The 16959-nt window shown below is 39.0% G+C and overlaps 1 protein-coding gene across 2 annotated transcripts in view; it reads left to right on the top strand.

Moving 5' to 3' along the window:
• The window catches only part of LOC109430363 (uncharacterized), a 123436-nt gene extending 107025 nt beyond the window's left edge, over nucleotides 1-16411 (top strand). The window contains exon 4 of one of the 2 annotated variants that reach the window (XM_062855798.1): nucleotides 14983-16411. In XM_062855798.1, the coding sequence (XP_062711782.1) occupies nucleotides 14983-15723 (741 nt within the window). In that variant the 3' untranslated portion in view covers nucleotides 15724-16411. The remainder of the gene's footprint in view (nucleotides 1-14982) is intronic. The other variant, XM_062855797.1, reaches the window with a different exon arrangement.
• The last annotated feature ends 548 nt before the right edge of the window (nucleotides 16412-16959 follow it).

The raw sequence follows: 16959 nt of genomic DNA, 5'->3' as shown, positions 1-16959 counted from the left end.
AACAAGCTTTGTGATTGACTTACCTTGGTTGTCCTTGGTTACCTTGGGGATGTCGAGGATAGCATCAATATGCGTATCCATAATCAAACGCTTATCTTCGTATGCGTTCTCCAGTATGCTCCAAGCCAGGCTGTAGTCATTACTATTGATGACCTCCTGATCAATTTTGTCTTTTGCATCACCATCCAATGAATTTCGCAGATGCAAAATTTTCATCGCTGGCGTTTCCTGTGGGTACTTACTCATTATGCTTTGGAACAGGCTTTCGAAGCTGTACCAATTCACAGGATCCCCATTGAACCGAGGGAACGGGGCGTGTAGTTGTGGCGCTGGAGCTTGAACATACACCGGCTGCGGGACGGCCGGGACCACCGCGCTAGGCGGTTTCGCTTCTGCTTCTCCGAACTTTGCTATCTTCGTCTGCACAACAACGTACAGTTGGTCGTGCATTCGTTCAAACTTCACATACTCCTGCCGATGCTCCTCGCGATTCTCCTTCGGAATGATCACAGACATTTCGGAGTGTATTTTCTCATATTCATCCGAACACCTACGTAGTGTGTCCAGATGCAGCCGTAGAAGGTGAATGTTGACGTCGTCCTGCTTCACACTTTCGTTGATCCGGAGCAGCTTCTCGATCAGCAAATTACGCCGATCACTCAACGGCTCCAATTTCTGCTCCATAATTCTTCGTTGCTCTGCAGCTTGCTTCGCGATTTTTTGCTGGGCAATCGTCGGAACTTGGTTCCTGTCGTCGTCACCCGTCAAAGCACTCAATATATTTCTTCGTGGTATTGGAACCACCACTCGCGGTGTCTCAGACTCCGACATTCACTCACACTTTTGTTTACGTTTGCTGCTCACACGGTGAGGCCAGCCGTCACTATCACTAGTCAATTTTTGCTTCTTCGTGGCTTGGCCACTTTTTCATGCCGCTGGGGCACAAATACACGCACACCGTTGTGCAAGTCACTCGACGCGAAGAACACCGATCACGAGTCACACACAGCTGGCATGGCGACACTGCCTTCCCCTAATGCACCTTTCAATTCCATTCACCGCTGGGGCTGAACTACACGCACACAAATGTGCGCCACACTCTCTTCGCGAGGTCTGCTATGCTCACTCTTCTAGCAGCTCGGGCATGCACACACTTTAATTACTGAATGATTCGCACGGCGAAGGACAGCTTTCAGAAACACTCTTTGGAATACGATTCCAAAAATCCCACACTAGACTTTCTCCTCGCCCGACGGCAATCACTAATACATGTGTCACGGACACGTTTTTGTTTCACTGTAGTAGTGAGCCAGCAGCACGTCGTGCCAAGCCCATGAGGTTTCGAAAATTCAACTTCCTTTCGTCAAGATGGCGGCGAACTGTGCCACGGACACTTTCGCCGAGCTTCCGGTACGGTATTGCGCCGGGCGCTACCACACCATCACTTCCACCAAAATGGCGATTTCGCGAAATCGTTCCACGAATGCAAAAACTTTGTGGAGGCGTAACCCATCCACGAAACATCCGACATCAAACGCACAATTTGACGCGGTATCGATCACGACCGAAATTCTCAACACGGCGCGATTAAACTTCCATTCCAGAAAATCCGGTCGAAACGGACCAAAATGAATGTCCAACGATAGCTCAAAACGCGTTAGGAATGGAGTTTATACTTCGGACCGCAAATGAAACATGACCGTCGTGTACAATGTTTCTTTATTAACTAATTCTCTCTTTGATACAGTAGTGCCAAGACGGCAAAACTTCGATCAAATATAATTACACCGAAGTACAGTGTATCAAACTATTGTCCGTACAGTAAATTTTTAGTCGAAATAATTTTTTATTCAAATGTTTATAACTTTTTTATACGTCAATCAAAAACGCTGAAATTTTGACCAATCATAAACCATACATTGCAGCTCCATTGGTAAAATTTTGAGCGAGATCGAATAAGTTTTCTGAAAGTTATAGATTTTTTAGTAAAACTTTTAGGATTTTTGAACACATTTTTAAAACATTATATCTCAATATGTAGTCGTTGAAACTTTTTCGATCTTTTTTGTGTCACAGCTTATACCTAAGGCTTTCATATGCAGCTTCGTTTGAGGTTTTATATTCACTACAAAAAGTATGAAAAATCTGTATATATTCAGAGTATTATTTATCATATACGAGTATAATTTATCATATTTTGATCAATAAAAGTGCCAAGTGTTTTCAACTTTTTTAAACTCATTTAATGTAATATTTTTTTACAGGACCTACTTAACAACATATGAAGAGTAGGTCCTATGCATTTTTCGTTAAGTTAATGCACTTTTATTGGTAGAAAACGTTTGGCAGATTATATGTTCAAAATATGGTGATTTTTTAAATACCGTCAACTGCATAAGCAAATTTTTCATATTTTTTGTAGTGAATATAAAACCTCAAACAAAGCTCCATATGAAAGCCTTAGGTATAGGCTGTAACACAAAAAAGATTGAAAAAGTTTCATCGACTACATATTGAGATATAATGTTTTAAAAATGTGTTCAAAAGTCCTAAACGTTTTACTTAAAGTTCTAAAACTTTCAGAAAACTTATTCGATCTCGCTCAAAATTTTACCAATGGAGCTGCAATATATGGTTTATGATTGGTCAAAATTTCAGCGTTTTTGAATGACGTATAAAAAAGTTATAAACATTTGAATGAAAAATTATTTTTATCAAAAATTTGCTGTACGGACAATTGTTTGATACACTGTAAATCTCATTTTAAAATTCAAGTGTTTTTCTTTACAGTTTAACATCGAATGTTCAAAAGAAAACTAATCGTTCACAATTCCTGATGGAATCTCAGGAAAAATTCACGGAGAAAGGTCTGGAGGACTCCAGGAATTGTTAATAATTTCTGAAGGATGTCCAGGATCAATTCCAGATAAAATTCCGGGAGTAACACCTGAAGGAATTCCTGGATAAATTCCTGGAGGACTGCTTGGAGGAATTTCTAGAGAGATTACTGTGGGATTGTTGGAGGAATCAATGCTGAAGTTCCTGGAGAAATCTCTACACAAATTTATGAAAGAATTACTGGATACGTTTCTAGAGGAATCTCCAGAGGAATTTTATTATTTTTCTATTTCTGAAAAAGTCTTTTAATAAAATCCTGGAGGAATTTCTAGCGGAATTTCTGGAAGCATTCCTGGAGAAATTCTCGAAATTCCTTGAAGAAATTTGTGAAGAATTCCCTGGAGGAATCCCTGAAAAATTCCTTAAGGTATTCATGGAAAATTTCCTGGAAGAGTTTTTAAAGAAATCCCTAGAGGATTTGCTGGAAGAATCATTAGAGGAACTTCTGGAGGATTTCCAAGAGGAAATTTCGAATTATCTCCCGGGGATTCCGGGAAAATCCACGGAGAAATTCGTTGAGAATTTATTGAAATAATTTCTGAAAAAAAAATCCTCATAAGATTTTCTGAAAAAAATTCTGGTGAAATTGCTGACATAATTTCTGAAGGATTTCCAGGAGCGATTCCTGGATCAATTCCTAGAGAAATTTCTGGAGAAATTTCTGAAGAAATTCTTAGGGTATTTCCTAGAGAATACCTGGAATTCCTGGATAAAATCCTGGATTAATGCCTGGCAGAATTCTTGGAGGTTTTCCTTTGGGAATTGCTGGAGGAATCTTTGGAATTCTTCCAACAATTGCTGGATGAATTTCTGGGGGAATCTGTAGAGGAACTTTGGGCGAAATTTCTGAAAAAATCTCTTTAGAAATTCCTGGGGGAATTTCTAGAAAAAAAAATCTAGAGAATTTCCTGGAGAAGCCCTCGAAGAAATTTCTGAAGGAATCCCTGGGGAAATCCTGGGGAGGAATCCCTGGGGAGATTTGTGGAGAAATCCCAGGAAAAATCGCTGAAAAAGTTCCTGCAGAAATTTCGTGCGGAATTCCTGGAGGAATTCCTGAAAAAAAAATCTAGAAGGTATTCCTAGAGAAATTACTGGATGCTTTGCTGACATAATTTATGATGGAATTCCTTAATTAATTCCTGGTGAAATTCCTGGAGGATTTCCTTAAAAAATTCTTGGAGTAATTCCTCGAAGAGACCCTGGATAAATTCCTGGATGAAATCCTGGAGGAATGGCTGCATGGATTTCTGATGCAATCCCAGGAAAAAAACTCCTGGGGTATTCCTGGAGGATTTTTTTAGGTGTCCCTGAAGCAATTCCTGGAAGAATATTTGGTGGAATTCCCGGAGCAATCGCTGCAAAAAAATCTGGAGAAATCTTGGCAAGAATCCAAGGAGGAATCTCTGAAAGAATGCTTGAAAATTTTCCTGGAAGAATGCCTAGGAGGATTCCTGGTGGTATTCTTGGAGGATTCCCTGAAGTAATTCCTGGAGAAATCCTTGGATGAATTTCTGTTGGAGTCTCCGGAAAAAATCCTTGGAGATTGAAGCTCTTGTCTTGCTGTTGCCCTAGCCTTTGAAGATTTCCTGGATAAATTTCTGTAGAACTTCCTGATGTAATTCTTGGAAGAATCCCAGAAGCAATTACAGGAGGAATCTGAAGGAATGCATTGAGGAAACTGGAGGGTTCCTTGAAGGAATATCTGAAAAAAATCTTGTTAGAAGTCTTTGAGTGATCCCTGGGAATATCCTAGAGGAATGCCTGTAGGAATTTCTGAAAGAATCTATAGCAGAACTCATGGAGAAATCTCTAGAGGAATATCAGGCGAAATTTCTGGAGGAATCTCTAGATGAATTCCTGGAGGATTTTTTAGAGAAATTCCTGCAGGAACTCCCAGAGGAAACCCTGGAGAAATTTCTAGAGGAATTCCTGAAATTGAATCTCTTAAGAAATTCGTATTGGAATATCTGGAATAATTCATGAAGAAATCGCAGATAGAATTCTTGGAATAATTCTGGAGAAAGTCTTAGAAGAGTTCCTGAAGAAATTCCAGAAGGAATCCCTGAAGCCATTTCAAGAGGAATTCCTAAGGGAACCCTTAAGCAGTTCCTGCAGGAAGTACTGAATTAATTCCTGAAGGAGTTCCATACGTAATACAAGGATGAATTTTTTGAAGGAATCCTAAGAAAAGTTCCTGGGAGAACCTTTGGAGGAATTTTCAAAATAAGTTGTTGCAGAAAGAATCACATAAGGAATTTCCGAGTTAAACTCTACAGAAATTCTAGGAGGAATCTGTGTAGGCATTCCTGGAGCATATCCTACAGGAATGCTTGTAGGGATTAACGAAGAATCTTTAAAAATACTCCTGAAGGAATCTCTAGAAGAATTCCTGGAGGAATTTCTGGAGGAAACTCTAGAGGCATTTCTGAAGGAATCTATGGATAAAGTTTTAGGGGAGTCCCTGCAGCAATTCCCAGAGGAATTTCGAGAATAATTTCTGGAGGAATCTCTGAAGAAATTCGTGGAGGAATCCCTTGACAAATTCCTGGAGGAATCCCAGGAAGAATTCCCGAAGAAACTGCAGATGGAATCCTTGGAGAAATCCTGAAGTAATTCTAAGAAGAGTTCGAGGAGGAACTCCTTGGGGAACCCCTTTAGCAGTTTCTGAAGGAATCCCTGCAGGAGTTTCTGAAGAAACTCCAGGAGGAATCCCGGTAGCAATTCCTTAGGGAACTCCCAAACAGTTCCTGGAGGAAGTACTGGTTAATTCCTGGATGAGTTCCTGAAAGAATTCCAAGAGGAACTCCTTAAAAAGTGTTCCTGGGGGAATCCTTGGAGGAATTTATAAAATAATCCCTGCAGTTGTCCCTGAGAGAAACGCAGAAGAAATTCCCGGTTGAAGGAAAACCTGGAGGAATTCCTGAAGAAATCCCATGAGAAATCCTAGAAGCAATCGTATGAGGAATTCCTTGGGAAATCCCAAGAAAGCTTTCTTAGCAAATTCTCGGAAAAATTTCTGTATGAAAAAAATACGAAGGAATCCATGTCTGCAATAATTTTTGGACGAATTGTTGGAATCTTTGAATGGACTCCCAAAAGAAAGTTCTGTATAATGTTTTAAGGGACTCCTGGATGAATTTTAAGCTAATGTCTGGTAAAATTTCCTGTACGCGCTTCTGGAATATATTCCTGCTGAATTTCTTCGAATTATTTCAGTTTGAATTATTAGAGCAATCTCTAGTGAAATTCTTGAAGGAATACATGGAAAAATCCCTGAAGAAATCTCTGAAGGAACACTTGCAGAAATACCTAGAAGAATTTCTGTTGACATTCCTTTGGTAATCCCTGGAGAAATTCTTGGAGGAATCCTCGAAAAAAAAAACACTGGAACATTCACTGCAGGAACCTCTATAGATATCCCAGGATAAATTCCTGGAGGAATGTCTGGTGAAACCCATTGAGGATTTTTTGAAAAAATCTTTGGAGTAATCCATGATGGATTCACTGATAAAAATCCTGGAGGAATTCGTCGATGCTTGCTTGCAGAAGTATCTGTAAAAAATTTCTGGAGGAATTGTGGAAGGAATTCTTGATGCATTTCTTAGAACAAACCCTAAAACAATCTACCGCAACCGGTTTCAGCATGTCTGGAAAATTTGGCATGGTGTTTTTGTATTCTTTGAATAAAAATCACAAAATTTAGCAATTCAACCAAGCGAAAGTGAAGTGGTTCTCTTGGAGAAATATTTAGCGAAACTTTCTGTGGTTCTCGAATAAAAAAGGTTTGATAATTGTGAATAAAAACCTTAATTATAGGAATATTTGTTTTTTTTTAGATATTTTTTTCTGGAACTCTGAATTATTGATAAATTTCCCGTCCAGGAGTTGGTGTCTACTACCTATGTGGTCGCCAAAGTAAACGGAGTTTTCTTCTGTAGCTGTTGTTATGCGCCTCCGCGGAGGCCGATCGAACATTTCACGCAGATGCTGGACTGTATGGCGACCGTGCTGACATGGCTAAGGTCAATGGCAATAGCGAGTGACTTCAATGCCTTAGTCGTCGAATGAAGAAGCCGTTTCACGAACCAGCGGGGTCGGTTCCTTCTAAAGGCACTGGTTTTGCTAGATGTCGATTTGGCTAAGATCGGTACCAAAAGTACCTTTAGCTGAAACAGAGCGGAGTCGATTATCGACGTAACTTTATGAAGTTCTGGCCTAAGAAGTAGTTCAGCCTGTAGGGTTGACGAAGCCTGGCGGTTCATTACAGTATCGACTACCACAGCAGTAGACAGTAATTAGAGGATGGGACGGCTAGACCAAGGCCACGCCCTCGTAGATGAAGGACAACATACTACAACGATAAGGTATTTAGGACACCGTGAACGAAATCTACTCGGTCTAAGCAAATATACTATATTAACAATATAGGTCACTCTTGCGATTTTTTGGCGACACCTTTTTAGTGAATGTGGCGCCACCAAGCGTCAGAAGAGGTACTACTACACACTAAATGCATGCGCTATCCGAATGACGTTTATTCTGTCGAACTGTCATTGCATGATGGGGATGCCCATTTCTTCTGAAATAATCGATTAACATTAATCGATTTTTTTCAACTACCTACACGGAGAAACTGAAAAACTCAAAATTAGGTAAATTAAACTCAATTTTGAGTTCTTTTTCATCTCCCTTTTCATGCGCTCTTTCTATTGCTGTCAGAGAGTGAAGAGAGAAACAACCCAACTTTTGCAGTTCAGTGCGTCAAGCCAACACTGAGTTTCTAGCACAGTACTCAAATTTGAGTCAATACAACCTAGTCAAAATTTCGGTTGGGTGAAAAATACTTAAAATTAGGTATTCTTTTCATTACAGAGAACAGGCTAGAACAAATTTCATTCGGAATGTTGTGTAAGGATTTGAATCTTTACTTGAGTAAGGTTGCAAACCAATACACGATGACAACACTAACGCCACCAAACACCATATTGCCACAGTCAGTGGTGAATTGAAACATTTTAAGTAATGAATTAAATTAGTATGGGAAATTAATCGATTGCAGCGCCACGCTATTGCCACTTGTGTTGCCGATTTCAAATGGCCGTTAAATTCCTTACACAGTTTCGGAACTGGACTTGGATGTCTGTTCTCTGTGTTTTCACGTGGAAGCAAGCGGGAACAACCCAACAAAAACATCGATTCCATCAACTCAAAATTGGCTTGACGCACGCAACCCCGAAGTTGAGTGGAAAGAACTCACTCTTGGGTAGTTTCGTCTCTCCGTGTACTCAAATTAGAACAAATTTAATTCTCTCTTCTTAAACAATTTTTGGCGTTGCAGCACCAAATCGAAGTCGCGACTCGCGACATGCGAAATAACTTTAAACTGATAAACGTACATAACAGACTAAAACACAGAAGACCCTAAACGAGCTTTCCGTTAGCGAGTTATGAACGGTATTTTCCCCGGAAATTACACAAGAATTTTCTTGTGGGATCCCTTTCGGAATTGCACCCTGGATTGTTTTTCTTCAAGATTCCTACAAAAGCTCTTGGGGGATTCCTCCTAGAAATAATTCTGGAATTATTTTAGGAACTCCTTTCGGGATTGCTTAGGGAGAGCGTTCCAGCGTTCCTCCTCCATCCTCCAACATTTTTTTTATCAAATTTCTCCAGCAGTTTTGAAAAAAATCCTCCAGATATTCGTTCTGGTTTTGTTTCCAAAAGTTCCTTCTGGGATTACATATCTCCATGAATAAAACGCAATCAGTGAAGTACTAGATTTTTAGTAATAAGCTGAATTTTTGTTTAATGAGAAAGTAAATTCTCTGTTACTGCAATAAAATGGTAACTGCAATAATGGTATTGTCGTCGCGGTTCAAACCCGAAGATTCCCGACAATCGAATTTTCTCATTATCCATACGTAAAACCTTACGTCGGACGTAGTGCGCTGGGCAGCGAATCTGGAACTCTATCCAGCGCACATTGCCCGACGTGCGTCCGACATACGGTTTGGGAGAAAAATCGATTTTCGTGAGACAAAAATTCAGATTTTCAACTGTATGAACAATAATAAAAAAGCAAGGGTTTTATGACTGCTAGACTGATTTGATGTTGTTTGAGCAAAACTTTGGGTAACTGTGTTGTTGTATTCTCATTTATTGCAACTTCAACAACATAGTTCCCCAAAGTTTTGCTGAGGCAGCATCAATGCAGTAACGGAGAGTTTAGCATCTCACCATACAAAAAACCAACTCATTACTACAAATCTAGTATTCACTTATTCCTTCTGGGAATCCCCGATAAAGTACTTCTGAAGACATTCCAAATTTATAGAAATCTCGGAAGGAATCACAAAAATAATTCTTGGAGGATTTCTGATACTTCAAAGAGAAAACTTCTGAAGGAATCCTGGAAAGATTCCTCGAAAAATAATAATTAAATTGTTCATATAAAATCGCGTTGGAGATTTACAGAGTCACTTCATCCCAGAAGACCTTGTGGAAATCCTTAAAGGACGGAGTGAATTCCAGAAGGAACTTTTGGAGGAATACTGGTATAAATCCCGGTTGAAATTCCCAGAAGGAGGAATTTTTGAAGAAACTCTTGGATAAATCATTGAAACAACTCCTGGTCGTTCTTGGAAAATTTTGGAGGAATTCAAGAAGGAACTCCAGGAGGTATTCGTAAAAAAAACTCCTGAGGGAATCGTTGAAGGAGCTTCTGCAGGAATCCAAGAAAGACTCCAAGAAACTCCTATAAGGAAATCCTATAAGGAACTTCTTAACGAATCCAAGAAGAAAATTCTTGAGAATTCCTAGAATTAATTCTTGAAGGAACATCAGAAGAAATTGCTGGAGTAATTTCAGTAGGAACTCCTGGAGGTCCCTCGAAGAACCTCTGGAGAAATTTCAGAAAAAAAAACTTTAAATCAATCTCTGAAGGCACTCTTGGATGAACTTCAAAAAGAACTCCTGAATGAGTCTCTGAAAAAAAAAACTCTTGGAGAAAACCAAGGGGAATGACATATCCTTTTTTTAATTGGAAAATCCGCATTATTTATCCGTTCCTAACCGTCGCTAACCGCTGCTAACTGAGCCGCAGGCGCAAGGAAACCGATTAGTCCGGAATAAAACTATCAGTATTCGAATAAACTCACAGTTCACTTTGGAAGAACAACGAAATTAATCGAAATTAAATATTTTCATTCTCAGGTCCGGTCCCGGAGCTTATTTTTTGTAAGCACGGAATGGATGCAATGTCTTGCACTCTGCCACAAGAAATTTGACGTGCACTTCTCGCGCTTAGTATCATACGGGCTTATCTACAATGATCGATTTCTTTTCATCGGTTAATAAATTGACCAGCACATCATTTTCGGCTGTTTTTGTTGTTTTGGATGCTAGTTCTAGTAGTCCTTTACTAAAACACGCCCAGAGATCATCCGAATATTGGTCGTATTTCCCGGAATAATCCGAAGGGAAAATTGATGAAGAGAAATCGATCATTGTAGATACACCTGTATGATACTAAACGCGAGACTTGGTTGGTGATCTTCCAGATTTTTTGTAAGCTATCCAATCCGATGTATGTATGTCAGCGTGGACATTAAGAAAGATGACATTAAAAGCCATCGTCAAAGGAAAATAGCAACCACCAGGACAAAATATAAGTTAATTTTGTTGGAGTAAAGAAGTAACAGCCCCCTTGTACTAGAATTATAATAACGATGAATGATGATTACTAATGAGATCTGTCTGAGTGTGTATGTGTACGAGTACCGACGAAGCATATTGCTGAATAATATGTTGATTGTTTTGTTTTTATCATAAGTCCGTACTAGTCCGTTGGCAAATAAACAAATGTAAAAACGCACTCTGAGAGTTAATCAATTTCTTCTTGGTTACGCGAATCCCGGGACGGTAGTGATGTGATAGATCGGTTGGAATTATGTATAACCGTGTCCACTGCGAGGCCAAGTTCAAACAATTTTGAGGGTGAAAATGTTTAATTTCGAAGTTAAACGATTTCGGTGACTTTACAATGAGGGAGCATTCAAATTCTTCTACAGATATTGAGTATGGACTTATCCACCGATAAACAGAATTCATCGCGGTCCGAGAATTTTGACACTAGAGCGGGGCCGTTTCCAATCAGAATTGGACAATTCTGATTCGAACGGACCTCGTTCTAGTGTCAAAATTCTCGGACCGCGATGAATTCTGTTCATCGGTGGATAAGTCCATTTTACAGCTAAGTAGACTATTTATATTCGTAGATGTCATCTAATGAAATATTATTTTGTTTGTGTACCTATATTGTAAATCGATTATTTATTAATCGATTATTTATTAATCGATTATTTGGGAACAAAAAACTTCGACACCCCTAACATCTTTTTTCGAGAAATGTCACCTTGCACGGTAAACTAAAATTGATCAAAATTCAATTATTGACTTTTTCTGACAACAGGTGGTGCTGTAAGCATTCGTAAACGGCGTCTCCATGTCGTTGTAAGTGAAAACACGAAGTGACCTATATTGTTAATATAGTATATTTGGTCTAAGCGAGAACGAGCTGGTAGCGGTGCTCTCACTTGCATGCGATGCGTCCATCCCTAGGAAAGTTCATCTTATGAATGGGAGATCACTGACGTACTGGTGGCCTCAAGCGATTGCAAACTTGCGCCGCCTACGGGTAAGGAGGCGGATGCTGCGAGCACGTACTGATGAGAAGCCAATGTCACGCTAAAGACCGAGATGAGAGCAAGTAAAAAGATCTTCAACTTTGTTAGATTTCCAGTGCGAATCCGTGCGCAATCGGTGAAACTACAGTGTATCAAACAATTGTCCGTACAGCAAATTTTTGATAAAAATAATTTTTCATTCAAATGTTTATAACTTTTTTATACGTCATTCAAAAACGCTGAAATTTTGACCAATCATAAACCATATATTGCAGCTCCATTGGTAAAATTTTGAGCGAGATCGAATAAGTTTTCTGAAAGTTATAGAACTTTTAGTAAAACGTTTAGGACTTTTGAACACATTTTTAAAACATTATATCTCAATATGTAGTCGATGAAACTTTTTCAATCTTTTTTGTGTTACAGCCTATACCTAAGGCTTTCATATGGAGCTTTGTTTGAGGTTTTATATTCACTACAAAAAATATGAAAAATTTGCTTATGCAGTTGACGGTATTTAAAAAATCACCATATTTTGAACATATAATCTGCCAAACGTTTTCTACCAATAAAAGTGCATTAACTTAACGAAAAATGCATAGGACCTACTCTTCATATGTTGTTAAGTAGGTCCTGTAAAAAAATATTACATTAAATGAGTTTAAAAAAGTTGAAAACACTTGGCACTTTTATTGATCAAAATATGATAAATTTCCAAATAATATTCTGAATATATACAGATTTTTCATATTTTTTGTAGTGAATATAAAACCTCAAACGAAGCTGCATATGAAAGCCTTAGGTATAAGCTGTGACACAAAAAAGATCGAAAAAGTTTCAACGACTACATGTTGAGATATAATGTTTTAAAAATGTGTTCAAAAATCCTAAAAGTTTTACTAAAAAATCTATAACTTTCAGAAAACTCATTCGATCTCGCTCAAAATTTTACCAATGGAGCTGCAATTGGTCAAAATTTCAGCGTTTTTGATTGACGTATAAAAAAGTTATAAACATTTGAATAAAAAATTATTTCGACTAAAAATTTACTGTACGGACAATAGTTTGATACACTGTATAATTTAGCGCAAGCGGTTCAAAGTTTTCATAGGATTTACTATGGGAAAAGTAACACTTTCAGATAAAAAATCCCAGAGGTCACCCCCTGTCTCCTTAATTCAAATCGATTAACGCTTCTTGTAGAAAAATCATTTATGAAACTTTCCTTCGAAGAATCGATTACCGATTAGTGATCCAACGAATGGCTTTTTGTTTTGTTTTATTAGCAGCACTGTAGCTGCTGCCTTGGCTGTTGCTGTTTCTGGGGGTGGTGATGCCTCCCGCCACCCCATGCAACAACGGCAGCAGCAGTGCTGCTAATAAAACAAAACAAAAAGCCATTCGTTGGATCACTAATCGGTAATAAATCAATAACTTTTTCCACAAGCATCCAATCGTTTTGCGGTCTTCGAAGGAAAGTTTTATAAATGTTTTTTCTACAAGAAGCATTGATTGATTTGAATTAAAGAGACAAAGGGCGACCTCTAGGATTTTTCGTTTGAATGTGTAACTTTTTCCATAGTAAATCCTATGCAAACTTTGAACCGCTTGCGCTAAATTATAGTTTCACCGATTGCGCTGAAATTTTGTACAGTTCATATGGGACCTGAATGGGATCTAAAAAGTCGACTGGAGCGAGGATTTATTTTTTCCATATAAGCGTGTCCCATACTAATGTTCAGGTCTGCTATGCAGAACTGCCGAGAGAGTTCTCCATGGGGGTCGGAAGCGGCAGAGCCTGGTACTATTGCCAAAGATGGGGAAATCCTGACGTTCTAGGATCAAGATTCCAAAAATAGTCCTTATGTCGTTGTCGGGTCGATTTCTGGGAGTATTTTTACTCCCTTTTTACCTTATAAAGAATTATGCACAAATTCCCTGGGCAAAGGCACAACCTTGTGATCAGCTTGATTGCTGTCAGGTCTCGGGGCTTAAATGCATCTTTACTCTACAGAGAAAGATGCACACTCGTGGTGCCACCAAGAATCGATACTTTCCATGATCAGACAAAGAAGCTCTGGGCTCCTTTTTAGTTGTTTTTGATATATTTTATTTCTATTTGCAGGAAGGAAGTCGATACAAAATTTTCCTCCACTTTGTTATAATTATTAACTAAACTTCTTAGTACTGAAGACACAAGAACAAGAAACACAAGAAACTAACCTAATCTGCTCACTGAAAATCAAGCATCGTTACCATTTTGTATGAAAATGGATTGCCGGTAGTTTTGCTTTGTCTGACACTGTATGTCCAAAATTCTTACTGCATTATTGGTACCATTTTTCAAAGGTAAATTACGTTGACCATATAATTAACAACACATTCTTTCACAGCTCAATACAAAGTTAATCTCCCACCTTTCCTAATCCTTGAGGTTGCAATGCCTACTCCTAAATTCCACAGATTCAATGTTAGGAAGAAGTTTTTGATACCAACGCAGCTTGACATGACAAAAACTGATCACTTATTTAGTAAGATGGACAACTTAATTTATAACGACAAAGTAGATATCTTTACAAAGCCAACGTGTGATCAATACTTAATTCTTAAAATACATTATTGACGTCAATGAGTTCTATCTGATACTTTGGACAAACATTTATCATTTCTTACTAGCTGAACTGAAAACTCATAAAAAACATCATACTCAATGAGTATTACTCATCTGACCGAATATACAAATTTTTGTTGATCTCTAGGTAATATTAAAGCATGACAGAAAGATAAAAGAAATTTTGTTAGACGCTTCTTTTTGATAACGACATGATTAGGATTACATCATACTTAATTGAACTTCAATGAAAATTCCTATAACTTTTCTATGGTCTATAACTCAAATTTTAGTATTGAAATATTATTTAAAATATAATTTTCTCTTTTTTAATTCAGAATAGTTGATCTTATTTATTATTCTATGAATTAATTGCATTTTAAATCAAGAAGTGTATCACATACTTTTCGTCTTTGATAATTACCATTATTTTTTATTTGGATACAATAATAATCAACAAAGATGATCAACAAAATTTTTAAAATTTCGTAGTATTATTTGCATTATTGTGCCAAGTCTAATCCAACCCCTTTCCCCAACCCATACCATTACCCATCCGATGGTGTTCATGTGGTCCGCACGGACTATTACGGCCATTACCCCTCCTTGATCTTCGGCTTTGGATTGACTTGCGCTCTTATTGCCCCACCAAACGCTGCAAAATGAAAATGAAATGAAATAAACAATTATGCACAAATTAGTTTTAAAACATTTTTTATGCATCCTTTATATTTCAGTCTACAATTATTCATCCCTTCTTCTCCGTTCTCTCGTCCCTCTCCACAACAGGTCGCCCGCAACCAAGCCATCCTGCGCGAAATTGGCAAGCGAAGTCGCGACGACTTCCCACAGGATGTAAACCCGCTTCACTTTGGCGCTCCGGACCGGTTCTACTACGAAAAACTCCCGTTCCTCCGGCGGTACGACAGCAGTCACCCCCCGCGTCCGATGATGGTGGAATACGATGTGGGACCGGCAGAAGGCCGGAAATCTGCCGGTACCAGCTCCAACAGCCGCTCGAGCAGTAGAGATAGCAATGATATCCCAGCCAGTACCACCATCAGTGAAGCGGGAAAACAAATTAACGATCGTAAGGAAATTAGCAGCAACGGCGGTAGCGGCAGCAGCAGTAGTGGCCAGAGTGGGGGCGATGGACTAACGTTGGCCGCCGAGCAACGCCAGCTGGAACGGGAACAACAACGGGAGGCTCAGCAGGAGGCAAATAAAATGCTCCACTCTGCTGTGGCCATTGTGGGACCGCAGGAGATGAGATTTTCCAACGAAAGGGTAATGTTACCCAACGGGATGGTGGGCGGCAATCCACGTGACAGCAGAGACGACGACGGCGGCAATGACGAGGACGACGACGCGGATGCCGAGAGCGTTGGCGATGAGGATGAATACTTTCAGGGAAGTAATTTTCCCAGCGGTCGTCGCGAGCAAAAACTACCAAAGGATGACGAGCGGCTAAATAGTGACGACTATCGGCTAAGGTATTTGTACAGAATTCAAGGCAAGTATTTCGGTTAGGAGGTGGAATGACGCCAGCAGAACAGCAGACAACACTCAAACGACACGCAATCACAGCCTATCATCCACAATGCATTAAAACAAGCTTTCGAACAGAGTTACAAAACCAGAGCAAAAGCAAAAGCCATGGTGAAAGAAAGACAAACGACCAAACCGACCACTCCACGGGATGGTAATGGGACGGGAGAGAGGAAAAGATACGTTTAGTAATACCTAAGAAGACCACTTCAGCATTTGTCATCCTGTCAGGTTAGTGAATTAAAGGGATTTGTGGTGGTATTAGTGAATGATTGCCGGGTGATTATCATTCGTCTTCGATGATCTACTCAGTTTGAAGCACGGGTTTCCAACCGGTGGTCCGCGGCCCCCTGGGGGGCGTGAAGAGAGTTTAGGAGGGCGGCGATGCTACCCAAAAAATGATTGAATTTTTATTCTATTCTGTGCAAATTATATCAATTTCTAATTTTGTAACTTTGTTTTGCGGGTTTTTTTTTCCTATATCGGCAATCAAAAGCACGTGAAAATGAGAGATGGGTACAAACCAGTGATTCCCAGAGTGGGCGGGAATCGGGTCGAAGATGGCGCAAATACTGCAAAAACGGTGATTTTTTTCAGCAGTTTCAAGAAACATGTCCAGATGTTTTTTATTCATTCATGAAGATTACATTCCCTAATACAGTCAGGTCTTTTTTTACAAAAAAAAAATTCATCGTCTTATTTTTGCATGATTCGTCGAGAAATGGTGAGACTTTTTTACGCGGTTTTTTGAATATTGAACTGAGTTTTTTTACGCGGTACGTATCTGCCGCGTAAAAAAAACCTGAGTGTACAGAGTTTTTTTCAGACTTTATAAGAAAATGATGTTTTATTTTGATAGGCGATTTTTTTTCAGATCCAATTTATGGTAGTATTGGCAAAAGATCCTAAAAAGAAAAAAAACATGAATTCTGTTGTTTCGTCATACACGCAGAAAAATGAGGCTTGTTTAAAACACTAAAACGCATGGTTGTTTTTCAAACTGAGCATTTACTTATTGCATAGTTATATTTCTTTGTTCTTACTTAGAGTTTATCGGTCAAAACAACCAATTTCCATCATTCCATAAAACGTTAAAAATCTCATTTGTTTTAACAAAACGGGAGCCTCAAACATGGTCCGGAAGCATCCACACATCTTCAAAACCCTTACCCGAACATCGCCACAACGAAGAAAGTGTAGCAAATCCATCACTCCAAT

The sequence above is a fragment of the Aedes albopictus genome, chromosome 3, assembly GCF_035046485.1.
Source record: "Aedes albopictus strain Foshan chromosome 3, AalbF5, whole genome shotgun sequence".
NCBI lineage: Eukaryota > Metazoa > Arthropoda > Insecta > Diptera > Culicidae > Aedes > Aedes albopictus.
The sequence above is the reverse complement of the archived record's forward strand: the minus strand, read 5'-3'. Positions and strand labels throughout refer to the sequence as shown.